This window comes from Chiloscyllium plagiosum, unplaced genomic scaffold (genome assembly GCF_037043375.1).
Source record: "Chiloscyllium plagiosum isolate Xiang-an unplaced genomic scaffold, Cpla_swu_hap1 HiC_scaffold_4, whole genome shotgun sequence".
NCBI lineage: Eukaryota > Metazoa > Chordata > Chondrichthyes > Orectolobiformes > Hemiscylliidae > Chiloscyllium > Chiloscyllium plagiosum.
Genome location: NW_028270142.1, coordinates 108,552,485 through 108,566,747, shown reverse-complemented (window position 1 = coordinate 108,566,747; position 14,263 = coordinate 108,552,485). Strand labels below are relative to the sequence as shown.

At 41.8% G+C, this 14,263-nt stretch overlaps 1 protein-coding gene across 2 annotated transcripts in view; it reads left to right on the top strand.

The window, feature by feature from the left end:
- LOC122548964 (SWI/SNF related BAF chromatin remodeling complex subunit C1a) overlaps positions 1-14,263 on the top strand; it is a 223,669-nt gene that overhangs the window by 118,616 nt on the left and 90,790 nt on the right. For both annotated transcript variants that reach the window (XM_043688000.2, XM_043687999.2), the window contains exon 21: positions 11,722-11,883. In XM_043688000.2, coding sequence (XP_043543935.1) covers positions 11,722-11,883 — 162 coding nt within the window. The remainder of the gene's footprint in view (positions 1-11,721; positions 11,884-14,263) is intronic.

Sequence of the window (14,263 nt, the reverse complement as noted above, 5' to 3'; positions counted from 1 at the left end):
CTTGCCTGCCATATTCTTTGATGCTAATATGTCCTCACGCTTCATGCTGATTTCCTTTACCTTTTGTCTGTTATTCACCCGACATCTGTAATTTTCTTTGAGCTTTTGTCTTGCTTTACAAAAGTAGCTTGCATGGTTTATGCTTGCTAACAATATTCCAGCTGGAATGGAGGCATAGTCATCAATGGGGTCAAGTCCCTTGTGTTTTGTTGTTGAAATCTTGTGTCCCTTTTCCACCAACTGTCATTAATAATCTGCAGCTGATGCAGGTATCAACTTGAGAGTTTGTTGAGTAAGGGAGCTGTATGAGGAGGGGACTTGTCAGGGAAGCAGGTCAGCAGCTGAGTGGTGAGTATTTTGCTGGCTGGCTTTAATTCTTAAAACCCTGGAATTTTATTGATAATTGAAACGTTTCATTGATATTAGGTTTGTGAACCGTAATTTTTATTAGGATTATTAGGTTTGTAAATTATTTATTATCGATTTTATAATATTAATTAAGGCATAATAAAGATGGCTCAATGGGTAATACACTGCAGCTGCATGACACGGAGCTCTTAGAAGCCAGTGCAGTCCAGAGCAAAGGCACTCATGCTGTTTCTTTGGCACGTGAAACTATCTTTGAGCTGGGAGTTGAGCTGCAAACTGTGATGCATCAATGAGAGATTAAGGTTTATGGACACTTGTTCCAGGAGGCAGTCACATCCTTTAGGTTAGTGATTCTGATTTGATAAAGGATCAAGAACATAAAAGGATGACTGGAATTGAGGCAGGAAATGGAGGAACCTCAGTCTTAGCAATTGTGCCACAAGTTTGGCGTACTTCCAACATGTTTGGGTAAGTTTGAGGGCTAGGAGGTAAAATAATGAAACAGATTTTGGCATCATGGTGCAGGAAACCATTTGATTAGGTGGAGCAAGAGGCATGTGGTGGCAGCATGGGAGATTTGACTTGGACTCTGTCCTCTCCAGCAAACATCAGGAGTCCAGAAGGCAGTTTTATCTGCCTGGTGCTAAGATATGGGGCATCAGGGGAGGTGATGGTGTTGTGATAATGTCACTGGGCTAGTAATCCAGAACACGAGACTGAATTTCTGGTGAGATGGATTTGCATTTCATTTCAGATGATAAAATTTGTATTCAATAAAAATCTAAAGTGAAACTAGATTAATGGTGACTGTTGATCGTCATTAAAATCCACCTGGCTCACTAGTGTCCTTCAGGGAAGGATTTCTACTCACCTCGATGTGACCCCAGTTAAATCTTTTCAACCTGAAAAAGACCCATTAATTTGTCCCTTGTAGTAGAGACTTCTACTAGGTCTTTCCTCCAGTGAGCACCTTGCTTATCTGATTTGTTTGTGTTCTTTAGTGTCCTCTGTTGTGAAGGTCAGTACAGACTCTAGGTTTAAGTTTTCCGCTATGTCTCTGTTCCCCATAATTAATACCACCATCTAAGTGTCCCACACTTAGTTTAGCTATTCTCTTTGTGTTTTGAAAAAGCTCTTGCAGTTTCATTTTACATTTCCTGTCAAATTACTTTAACAATAAATTCTCGCTTTTTATTTTGGCGTTTTAATCATCCACCGCTGGTGATTTAAAGTTCCCAATCTTCTGGATTGCAACTAGTTTTTGTCACTTTGTGTAACTTTTGCCAACCGTAGATGTTTCGCCCTCATCAAATCCTACTTCGTGATCAATGTAAATTTTGAATGAGTGTTATGAGTCTGCTTAAATGTGTGGTACGGTTCATCGACTGACTTAGCCCTTGGTGTATTATCTGCCTGCTTGAGATAATTGTTTCTTCTTACTTTTACAACTGCCGTCATTTAAGTTGAGAACACTGATTTGAGACCTTTAACTAAGAGATACTTCCAGTCCAAGCCCATTACATCTGACTGTATCAAAAATAGCTTGTTCTCAAGTTGGTTTTGCAAATTCTTCTGAAAAACAAAATCCCTGATGCACTCTACAAATGCAATAAAATGTGGGGAAAATGTGAGGTCACACACTTTGATAGTAAGAATAGAGGCATAGACGATTTTCTAAATGGGGACAAAGTTCAGTAATCTGAAGTAAAATAGACTTCTGAGTCCTCACCCAGGATTCTTGCAGACTTGCAGGTTGAGTTGGTAGTTAGGGAGACAAATACAATGTTGTCATTCATCTCAAGAGGACTCGATTATAAAAGCAGATACACTTTTGAGGCTTTATGAGGTTCTGGTCAGACCACATTTCGAGTATTGTCAGCAGTTTTGGGCGACATACATAAGGAAAAAATGTATTGGCCCTGGAGCGAGTCCTGAGGAACTCCATGAGAATGGTCCCAGGAATGAAAGGCTGAAAAGAGGAGGAATGTTGGAGGATGCTGGGGCTATAGTCGATGCACTTTCGAAGGATGAAGCGGGGGATCTGATTGAAACTTAAAGAATGCTTAGTGGCTTGGACAGAGTAGATGTTGGGAATTTGTTTCCATTGGCAAGAGAGATTAGGACCCAAGGGCAGAGTCTGAGAGTGAAGGCAAGACCTTGGAGAACTGAGATAAGGAGAAACATCTTTAGCCAGAGAGTGGTGAATTTGTGCAACTCTGAGTACATTGAAAACTGAGAAGTTCTTTTTTGCAAAGGGAATCAAAGGTTGCAGGGAGAAAATTAGAAAATGGGGTTGAAAAACCTATCAGCCACGATTGAATGGTGGAGTAGATCCATTGGTCCGAACAGCCTAAGATCTGCTCCTGTGTTTTATGGTCTTCATCTTGACTCTTGGCCCTGTCCACCTGATTTGTCCAATCCAATATGCAAATTAAAAGCACCCATAAAAATTATGTTGCCCATTGTGCATGCCTCCATCGATTCCCAATTTATACTTTATCCCACAGTGAAGCAACTCTTCGAGGGCCAATTGACTGTTCCCTCCTATGACTTATTTGTCTTGCTATTCCTCACTTCCTCCACTGATTCCACTGAACAATCTATTGCAGTTCCATCACTGTTCACCCTGCAGTTTATACCATCCTTTTCCAAGAATGTTCCCCTATCTTGTTGGCCTGTTGGTCAAATAGTCCAGTAGTCAGATGCACTTGAATTTTAAGTTCCCATTCATGGTCACTTTACAGTCCCATAGCTATCAAGTGATATTAATTGTGTTGTCAACTGACCTATCTTGTTACAAATACTTTGTGCATTCAGATCAAGAACATTAATCTTTGACTTTTTAACTATTACAGAATCTCAGAACTGTTATACTGCAGAAAGAGGCCATTCGGCCTATTATGCTTGCACTGGCTCTTCAACCAAGTATCATAACCTAGTGCAAATCTCTCTTACTACTTCCCAATTCTGTGCACAGCATTTCTATCCAAATAATTATCAATGCCCTGTTGAATGCCTCAATTGAACCTATCTGTACAACTTTTTCAGGCAGTACATTTCATATCCAAAATATATTTTGTGAAAAAGTTTTTTTTTTCTCACACTGCTCTCACTACTTCAAGTCAATGCCCTCTCATTCTTGTTCCTTCGAAAAACAGGAAAAGCTTCTGCCTATCTACTCTATTCATATGCCTCATAATTTTGGAAATCTTTTGTACTCCCACCCACCCTCTCTCTGGGGAGAACAGTCCCAACTCCTTCCATCTGTCCTCATGGTTGAAGTTTCTCAGCTGGAGCTGTGATTATAATCGTTTCTGCACTTTCTCCAAAGCATTTTACCATTCCAATAAGATGGAGCCCATAACTGTACGCAATACTCCATTGAGATATTCCAACCAGTGTCAAATTCAACCTCCCCTCCTTGTTCTTGGACTCTGTGTCCCCATTAATAAAGCTTACTATAACTGTCCTTTATTAAATCCTTCTCCACTTATCCTTCTGCCGTAATGAACTGTGCAGATATATCTTGGGTCCCTTTGCTCCTGTACCTCCTTTTGAATTGTACCTCTTATTTTAACTTGACTTTGTGTTCTCCTGACCAAAGTGCGTCTTTTCTTATTTCTCTGCTGCCATCTATTTGCCCAGTCGATCACTCTATCAATTCTTTTTGGAGTTCTATACTACCCTCCTCACAGTTACAATCCTTCCAAGTTCTGTGTCATCTTTGAAATTCTCTCCTGAATGCCATGATCCTGATCACAAATATATGTCAGAATAAGCACGGGCCCCAGGGTCCTCCAGCAACCAACAATTGCTGCTCTGGTATCGTGGATTCCAGCAGTTCCAACGTGCTGGAGTTGGAACGCATTGCCTGCTGACCCATTTCTTCTATGTAATTAATTTAAAATGGTTTAAAAGTGAACTTATTAACTTTTTTTTGACCTGAAATGATGTGTACTAGTTTCAACCACTTGGCCAATCATGGGAGAGATGGAAGAAATACCCACCAATCACCTATCTGTGTTCTTTTGATGTTGCAGTTCAGCTCTGACAGGTAGAAGCAGGGTTGAGGAAGTTCTTGGCTGCTGTTTTCTTATTTATCTCCCTCTGCTGGTGTTTTCTGTCAGAGAATCTGGAAGTGCTGTTCTCTGACACTGTTCTCTTTGACACACTTTATGAAATTGCAGTCCCCATTCTCAGTCACCCTCTTGCAGATTTGCAGAATCCTCATCTTTTTCTTCTCGTTGGTGACTCTCCTGGTTCTTTCTCTCGTTCTGGTGAAGCTGTTGAATGGCTTGGAGTGGTACTGGCAAATTGTGGTATTCCCATGAATCTGCTGCTCTTGTACTTGGTCATTCTTGTGGGTTTGAGGTTCTGTCTACGGAGCCTTGGTGAGTTTCTGTACAGCTTCTTGTAATTGTTATGTAAAACTGCTGCTGCTGCTGGTGGTGGAGAGAGAATTTTTGTGACTATGGTACAAATCAAGCAGCATGCTATATTCTTGACTGCCAGGCTTCTTCGGTGTTGTTGGAGCAGCACTTATCCAGCCAAATGGGAAGTATTCCATCACATTCCTGACTGTGTCTTTATTGATGGTGGGTAGGATTTGAAGTCAGGTGGTGAGTTACTTGCGACCAAATTCCGAGTCTCTGACTTGAGATGTGTGTATTGCTGGCTGGACCTGCAATTATTGCCCCTCCCTGATTCCTCTTGAGAGTGTGTTGGTAAGCTGCTGCCTTCATCTGCTGTAAGTCGAACCACAATGCTCTTCAGGAGGGAATTCCGGGATTTTGACCCACTTAGTGAAGGAAGGCTGTACACAGAGGGACCATTATCATTTGAAGGCCATGGGCGTGGAGCATTTCGTTTGGTTAATCGAACGCTGGATAACACAGTTTAGCCATGCTTTGGCACCTTGTGATCTTGTTCAGATCATCTGAAATTCGGATAATCGAATGCCGGATAATTGAGGTTCCTCTGTATTTCCAAATCAGAGTGGTGAGTCGCTTGAAGGGGAGCTTGCAAGTAATGCTGTCCGTGTCCTCCTCCATAGAAGTGGTTGTGGGCGAGAAAGGTGCTGATTGAGGACCTTTGGTGGAAAGATCTTGTAGCCACAGTATTCATATGGATCATGCAATTCCACCTGACCATGTGGAAAAGTAGCCAGAGTTGGGAGAATTTGTGAAAATATAAACTGACAATAGCAGGAAGGGGCAAAGAATAAAAATATAAATGATACAAAAATAATGAAGGACAAAGCTTAACATTATTTTTCAAAACAAAACAGAAGAACTAATATTACAAATGGGCTTAAACAAGTGCAATGTAGTGGCGATTACTGAGATTTGGTTGCAGGATGACCTGAGTTCGCAACTGACTATAGAAGCATGTGTGATAATTTAGAAGGACAGGAAGCAAGGATAGGGTGGAGGAATCACTGTGTCCATTTAAAAATGATTAATAGAGGTGAAGGAAATTCAGGACACCAGGATATTTCTAGTCCCATTCTTCTGGTCAAAACAAAGTCAAGTTCCTGGGAGTGACGATAATTGGTAACCTGTCCTGAACTTCCCACATAGATGTGACTGTCAAAAAGGCGCAGCAACACCTCTTCCTCAGGCAGCGTAGCAAATTTGGCTCGTCCCAAAGGACCCTCACCAACTTTTACAGATGCATCATCAAAAATATGCTATCTGGGTATGTAACAGATTGGTACGCCAGCTGTGCTGCCTGGGACTATATAAAATAAAACTACAGAAGTTTATGAGCACAGCTGAGACCATCATGGAAGCCAACCTTCCATCCGTGGGCTTCATTTACACATCTTGTTACTGTGGAAAGGCTGTCAACATCAAAGACTCCACCCATCTGTAATGCTGTCCAACAACCTTTTCCTGAAGAAGGGCCTGTGCCCGAAACGTTGAATCTCCTGTTCCCTGGATGCTGCCTGACCTGCTGTGCTGTTCCAGCAATAAAGTTTCAACTTTGATCTCCAGCATCTGCAGACCTCACTTTCTCCTCCAACAACCTTTTCTGTCAGGCAGAAGATACAGAAGCTTAAACTCCAACACCAACAGGTTCAAGAACAGCTTTTTTCCTGCCATTATTAGACTGATTAAAGGACTCTCTAACTTGAGCTAATGTTGGTCTCGCTTCATGCATCTCCTGAGCAGTCTAACTCATATGCCTTATTCTGAGCACCCACGATATGCATGACCTTGCTTGCTATGATCTGTCTGTACTGTTTGCAAACAAAGCTTTACACTGTATTTATGTAGCTGGAAATGTGTTGCTGGAAAAGCGCAGCAGGTCAGGCAGCATCCAGGGAACAGGAGAATCGACGTTTCGGGCATAAGCCTGAAGAAGGGCTTATGCCCGAAACGTCGATTCTCCTGTTCCCTGGATGCTGCCTGACCTGCTGCGCTTTTCCAGCAACACATTTCCAGCTCTGATCTCCAGCATCTGCAGACCTCACTTTCTCCACTGTATTTATGCACATGATTACACTAAATCAAATCAAACCAGTTTTAATTTAGCCAGGTTGATATGACCAGTTATGTAATTCTGATTGTGAAGTTCAGTATTCAGAATTAGCTTGATTTTCCTCAGTTGACAGTAAATAATTCATTCATTTTCAAGACAAACTTACTTAAACAAACATATAAACAGTTTGACAAAAGGTTTTTGGATAAATCAGATTAGTTTATCTCCTGTTAACTTGTTAGATGTGGTTTCGCAACTTGCAGATTCATGTACTTTTGAGATCTGCCCCATTTTTTTTTCTTTCTTTTCTAATTGTCATCCTAATTGGATTACGTGATCCTTTGCGGTCGATATGGGATTTCTACTTGACACTACATTTTTTTGTGTTCTTTGTGGGTGATCAGTGCCCCAATATTCCTGTGGTGAAGAAATATTTGGTGTACTTGTCTCTATAAGAAGCTAGCACATGCATGCATACTTCTGAAGAGACACAAAAGGCTGACAGCTCTGCAGATTGTTAAACCTTTACCTGGGGAAAGCAGCAATTAAATGCCTCCAAAAAAAATAAGTAATGCGCTGTCCAAAATGATTCCCATGTTATTCTGCTCACTCCTACTCTATTCTTACCAGAGTGTCTTCACAGTACCGTTGTAATTTTCTCGCAAGCGGGGGTGGGGTGGATTACAGTGAATTTCTCTTGAGAAACTCTCCCAAAACTGTAAGGATGACTTATAATGGGTTCTGATCTGATGCACCTTGTTGAAATGATTTGTGACCAAAGGGAACAGCTGCTGTCAGCCAAGTTAAACACTCTGACTCAGTTCAGTAGTACCAAACTCTTAGCATATTCTCCAGCTCAGATGTGTGACCTCCAAGTTCTCAAGACGACATGGCTGTGAATGAGCTTCCTGATTATTGTAGGTGCAAAAAGTGTGTCCGGTTCCCTTTGCTTACCATCTGTCCTTTACTTAAAAGTTAAAGATGTATTTGTATGCGTCCACTTAGTAACTTAAAGTTAACATTTGGATACCCACTTATTTCATAACAACTGTCAATGTCACTCTCCTGGCAGTAACCACTCATTGCTGTGTTCCACAAGGCCCACATGGCTTCAGTCCTCACTGCAACCATGGCCGAAACATGGTCAGTGAAGATGAATTCACTAGGTGAAATGGGAGTGACTGTTTGTCATAAAGGCAAGTTTTGAATGACTGTAGCATCAAGGAATCTGAACAAACTTGGGGACAATGTTAATCAAGAGAGAACCTTGCAGGGTCGGGTTACTGCCCAGCACAAAGGATATGGCTGTGTACCGTCTCAGCCCCAAGATGTCACATGTATGGAATGCGATGGCATATTGTCCATTTAATTAGACATGTAGCTCCAATACCAATCAAGAACCTAACAGAATCCAGGCTACAGGAGCTTATTTGGCTCCTCAACCAGCTTCTTAAAATTGACTGACTTCATAGAAGATGCACATCTGAAACTCTTGGAAGGGCAGCATCTTCCAAACCTTTTTGCTCTACCATCTATAAGGGCATGAGTAGCAGATGTATTAAAATAAACTACCTTTAAAGTTTTTATCCGAAGCACAAAGTACTTTAGTCAAACTTCTGGAACCAGATTCTGTGCTGATGGTGTTCTGCAACAGCCAGAATGTTGTGGTTCCAGAAATGAATCAGTGGAGTCCTCCAGTCTAACTGGAGGTGAGCTGGAAATGTTAACTGTTCTGGTGATCCCATTGCGACATGAACAAGTATTTTTTTTAAAAGAAGTTTTCTTTTATTGATACTTTTCCTTTTTCCACAACGCAGGCAACATCCTGGTAAATCTTCTCTGCACCCTCTCCAAAGCTTCCACATCTTTCCTAAAGTGAGGCGACCAGAACTGCCCACAGTACTCCAAATGTGGCCTAACCAAGGTCCTGTACAGCTGCAACATCACTTCACGACTCTTGAATTCAATCCCTCTGCTGATGAACGCTAATACACCATAGGCCTTCTTACAAGCTCTATCCACCTGAGTGGCAACTTTCAAAGATCTATGAACATAGACCCCAAAATCCCTCTGCTCCTCCACCTTACTAAGAACCCTACCGTTAACCCTGTATTCCGCATTCTTATTTGTCCTTCCAAAGTGGACAACCTCACACTTGACAGGGTTGAACTCCATTTGCCACTCCTCAGCCCAGCTCTGCACCATATCTAAGTCTCTTTGCAGCCGACAACAGCCCTCCTCTCTATCCACAACTCCACCGATCTTCGTATCATCTGCAAATTTACTGACCCACCCTTCGACTCCCTCTTCCAAGTCATTAATAAAAATTACAAACAGCCGAGGACCCAGAACTGATCCCTGCGGAACTCCACTTGTAACTGGGCTCAAGGCTGAATATTTACCATTTACCACCACTCTCTGACTTCGACCGGTTAGCCAGTTTTCTATCCAACTGGCCAAATTTCCCTCTATCCCATGCCTCCTGACTTTCCGCGTAAGCCTACCATGGGGAACCTTATCAAATGCCTTACTAAAATCAATGTACACCACATCCACTGCTCTACCCTCATCGACATGCTTGGTCACCTCCTCAAAGAATTCAATAAGACTTGTAAGGCAAGACCTACCCTTCACAAATCCATGGTGGCTGTCCCTAATCAAGCCGTGTCTTTCCAGATACTCAGAAATCCTATCCCTCAGTACCCTTTCCATTACTTTGCCTACCACTGAAGTAAGACTAACTGGCCTGTAATTCCCGGGGTTATCCCTATTCCCTTTTTTGAACGGGGGCACAACATTCGCCACTCTCCAGTCCCCTGGTGCCACCCCCGTTGACAGTGAAGACGAAAAGATCATTGCCAACGGCTCTGCAATTTCCTCTCTTGCTTCCCACACAATCCTAGGATATATCCCGTCAGGCCCGGGGGACTTGTCTATCCTCAAGTTGTTCAAAATGCCCAACACATCTTCCTTCCTAACAAGTATCTCTTCTCGCTTACCAGTCCGTTTCACACTCTCCTCTTCAACAATACGGTCCCTCTCATTTGTAAATACTGAAGAAAAGTACTCATTCAAGACCTCTCTTATCTCTTCCGACTCAATACACAGTCTCCCACTACTGTTGTTGATCGGACCTACCCTCGTTCTTGTCATTCTCATGTTTCTCTCATACGCATAAAAGGCCTTGGGGTTATCCTTGATCCTATCCGCCAAAGATTTTTCATGCCCTCTCTTAGCTCTCCTTATCCCTTTCTTCAGCTCCCTTCTTGCTATCCTGTATCCCTCCAACGCTCTGTCTGAACCTTGTTTCCTCAACCTTATGTAAGCCTCCTTCTTCCTCTTTGCAAGACATTCAACCTCCCTCGTCAACCAAGGTTCCCTCACACGACCATCTCTTTCCTGCCAGACAGGTACATGCATGTCAAGGACACGTCGTATTTGTTCCTTGAAAAAGTTCCACATTTCCACGACATCCTTCCCTGACAGCTTGTGCTCCCAACTTATGCTCTCACATCATATCAGACTTCCTTGCTCCCCAGCGGGAGGGACAGATTGGATAAAAATAATCCATATGCTTTTTTTCCCTATGTCTTTGTGGGAGATTAGGGTTCAGGAAAATACTACTTTTTTGATGGTAAAGATGTGCATTTGCAATGCTACCATGATCAAATTTTGGTGTAAATGCCTTTTCAATATTAATGAGACAAAGGAGCATTGTCCTTGTTTGATCTTGTCAGAGCTTTCCTGTTTAATGAGCTGTCCACCTTTGCTCTGCCACTCATGATTATGACAGATTAATGAGAAGCTGGTCTTGGCTGCAAGAGTAATTGAATAAATGGGATCATTTGTTTCAGACTGTTCTGTACCTTTCATTTGGAAGTGAGTGCATCTGTTTGAAATTTTTGAGGTGCTGAGTATCCAACTGTGGTGGCCTATATTTACTGTCAGAGCCAATTGCAGGGGATAGATCCCAGTGATCACTGGACTTTCAAAGTGATGCAAGTATTTGAGGGGTGTTGAAGATTTCTTAGTATTGATCTTCACCTGCAGTTTCCAGTCCTTTAAATCTGGTTGCCTGTTTCTATATTTGGAATCCTTGGCATTCTGTCTTTTAAGCAACTTGGCCTTGTTGTCTCTTTGCTTCAGAGTTCCCTGAAGACCCCGCTTTTTCAACTATACTTGTGAATGCTCTCCATTCAGCTTTGTATACGTTACCTCATGAAGTGAGCAGAGATGTTGTGAGAGGGCTGCTGTGTGAAAGCAAATCATCTTAATTCTGACAGTAATGCATGTAGTTACTGTGTTTGAACTTGTATATCTCCAAAAGTTCCCTTTGGAAAAAATTTGAAAGTATGAGTCAAGTTCCAGAGGAGCAGGAGCAACTATTTCAGACCTTTTTTAGTCTGTTTCTCAAATTAATCGTGGGTGAATTGTATCTGAGCCTACTTTTATTCACCCTTGTTCATATCTCTTGATAGGATATCCTTTTGTAATAATTGTCTATGATTGTAACTGGAAAACTTAAATTATCCAATCATTTCCAAGGTAGCAAGTTCAAACTTTGTTTCATCCTTCAAAAGCCCTTATTGATTTTGTCCCTTAAAACTGACCCCCAATCTTAAGCTTGTTCTGCAACAAAGTATGGTACATTTGTAAAAATATGAGGTGTCAGATTTTAATCAGTTGGTAGGTTACTGTGTAAGAGGCACTGTTGAGTGCATTTGTTATGGTGCTTGAAAAGAGGTCACTAAGATATTAAATTAAATATTTAGTTCAGTGAATAGCTGAGAATCATCATTTCTTTGAATTCTGCAGGGTAAATTGTTAATTGCCAGCAAAGTGTGCAAATAATTGCATTTATCTTGACAGAGGAATTTTCTCATGTAAGGGAAGAGGTGCCAGTTGAACTGGTGGAGGCTCATGTGAAGAAAGTGCAAGAGATGGCTCGCTCTTCTGGGAAAGTGGATCCTTCCTATGGCCTGGAAAACAGTGGCATTGCAGGCACTGCCCCTGAGGAACCAGAGAAGAGTGGTGAGTTAAATTGACTTTCGTAGTTTTCCTACAAATTGAGCTTGCATTAGTCTATAAGTGTTTAAGTTCCCTCACTAATGTGTGATCCTGATGAGCTAGCACAACCCATCTGTCAATACTTTTTTTCACTGTTTACACTTGTCCCTTTGTGTGTGTGTGTGTGTGTGTGTGTGTGTGTATACACGTGCATAACTGCGTTTCAATACAAAATATGTTCCCAAGTCATGCTCTGGCTGAACCGGAGCCTGGAAGTGGCTACCATGAAGAAATGAAATTGCCTTTTATTCACTCATGAGACATAGGCTTTGCTGGCTGGTCAGCATTTATTGCCTTTTCCTAGTTATGATTGAGAAGATGGTGGTGACATGCCGTCTTGAACCGCTGTCATCCATGTGCTCTCAATGCCTTTCCATAGGGAATTCCTGCGTTTTAATTAGCGACAGTGAGGCAACTGTGATTTATTTCTAAGTCTGGATGGTGAGTGGCTTGGAGATGATCTTGCAGGTGGTGGTGTATCCATTTATATGCTGCCCTTGTCCCTCTCGATACATATGGTTATGTGTTTGGAAGGTGCAGTATAAGGATCTTTTGAATTTCTGCAGTGCACCTTTTAGATGGTACACACTGTTGTTCCTGAGAGTTGCTGGTGGAGTCCATGTGGAGCCAGTCAAGGTGGCTGCTTGCTCTTAGATCCTGTCAAGGTCCTTGAGTATCATTGGGTCTGTAACTCGGGAAAATGGTGGGTATTCCATCGCACCCCAAACTTTTATCTTGTATATGAGGAAGAGGCTTTGGGGAGTCTGGCATTAAGTTACAATCCATAGTATTCCTAATTTCTGACCTGTGCTTGCAGCTACTGTATTTATGTGCCATGTCCAGTTGAGTTTTTGGTTCATGGTAACCGTCAATGTTGACAATGAAGGCTTTCATGATAATACCATTGAATGTCAAAGGGCAATGGTGAGATTGTCATTGCCTGGCATTTGTATGGCAAGGATATAACTTGCCACTTGTCAGCCCAAGCTTGAATGTTTTCCAGGTATTGTTGCATTTGGACACGGGTTATGTCTTTATGTGAGGATTCCTGAATGGTGCAATTATTGGCTTATATTCCCCCACCTGACCTTTATAATGGAGGGATGTCATTGATGGAGGAACCAAAGGTTGTTGGGCCTAGGACACTACCGAGAGGAAGTCTCAGAGGGATCCTTTATTTTGCATTGACAAACTGCAATCCAGCAACTCTCCACATATCTTTGTATACTGAGTTCACCTTTTGCCACCCACTTTGTCAAAAAGGCTCAATCTGCTTTCTCTTGAACTTTGGCATACTCCAGATTGTGTTTGCATGATAAATTCGATGTAACAATTTGTGGTAGTGGCCTTGTCACCAGCTACAGGGTGTGACCTATTTAAAATCAATAAATCTGGTAGTTTGTGGACCTTTATCAGAAGAATTCATCGTTGGAACTGATTCAAGAATAAAACTCTCTCACTCCTACAGGCAAGACTTATGCATCCCAAAGTTGAGGTCATAACTGAACTGTACTTTGAGATTGTAGTATCTATGGCCAATAAAACTATTTCACGGAGAGTCTTTTTCTTTTTGCACGATGTCTTAATTGGAACTCTAACATTGTTTTGTTTCAGCCCCTGCAGCATTTGACGCTTACATGTCAATAGTGTTTTCAATCAGCATATTTAATCTTGCTTTAAGGTCTCATCTGAAGTTCACAATTGTGCTAATATTTCCCAATGTTCTTTTTTTTTTTAATGCTTTTGGCAGTGTTGCCACACAGCCGTGAGCGCCTCTGTTCATTAAGCGAAACACCAGAAAACCTCACCTCAGTTCGTAATCTGTTGAAATATGAGTGACAGAGAGCTCCTAAATTCCACTATTTAAAGAAAATAATGTCATTTTATTTTTAACTCTAAAAGTGAACATTAAGCAACAACTATTCACAATTGAGCCCCTTTTGTTTGATGCTTTAAGTCAAACCGGGGGTTGATGTGATACTGTTCCTTTATACTGGTGAGACAATTGCAAACATTTCAAGAAAGCAGCCCAGACTCTAACTTTTTTCTAGTTTTATTTTTTAGCAGGTGTAAAGTGGTTATTCCAGGCATGATGCAGCTGGCTGAACCACTCAGTTTTAAACAAAACAGATTTTCGTTATGGACTCCCAAATGAAACACTAACACGAGAACAGAATTCAGGATAACTTGATATCTCTAAACATTGATTCGACATAATTGTGACTTCATGATGCTGTTCCAACTATTTGCAACATCCCCATTATCCCTCTCTCCTCCCCCTCTTTCCTCCCCCCCCCCCCCCCCCCCCCCCCACCCCACACACACACCCACACACACACACACC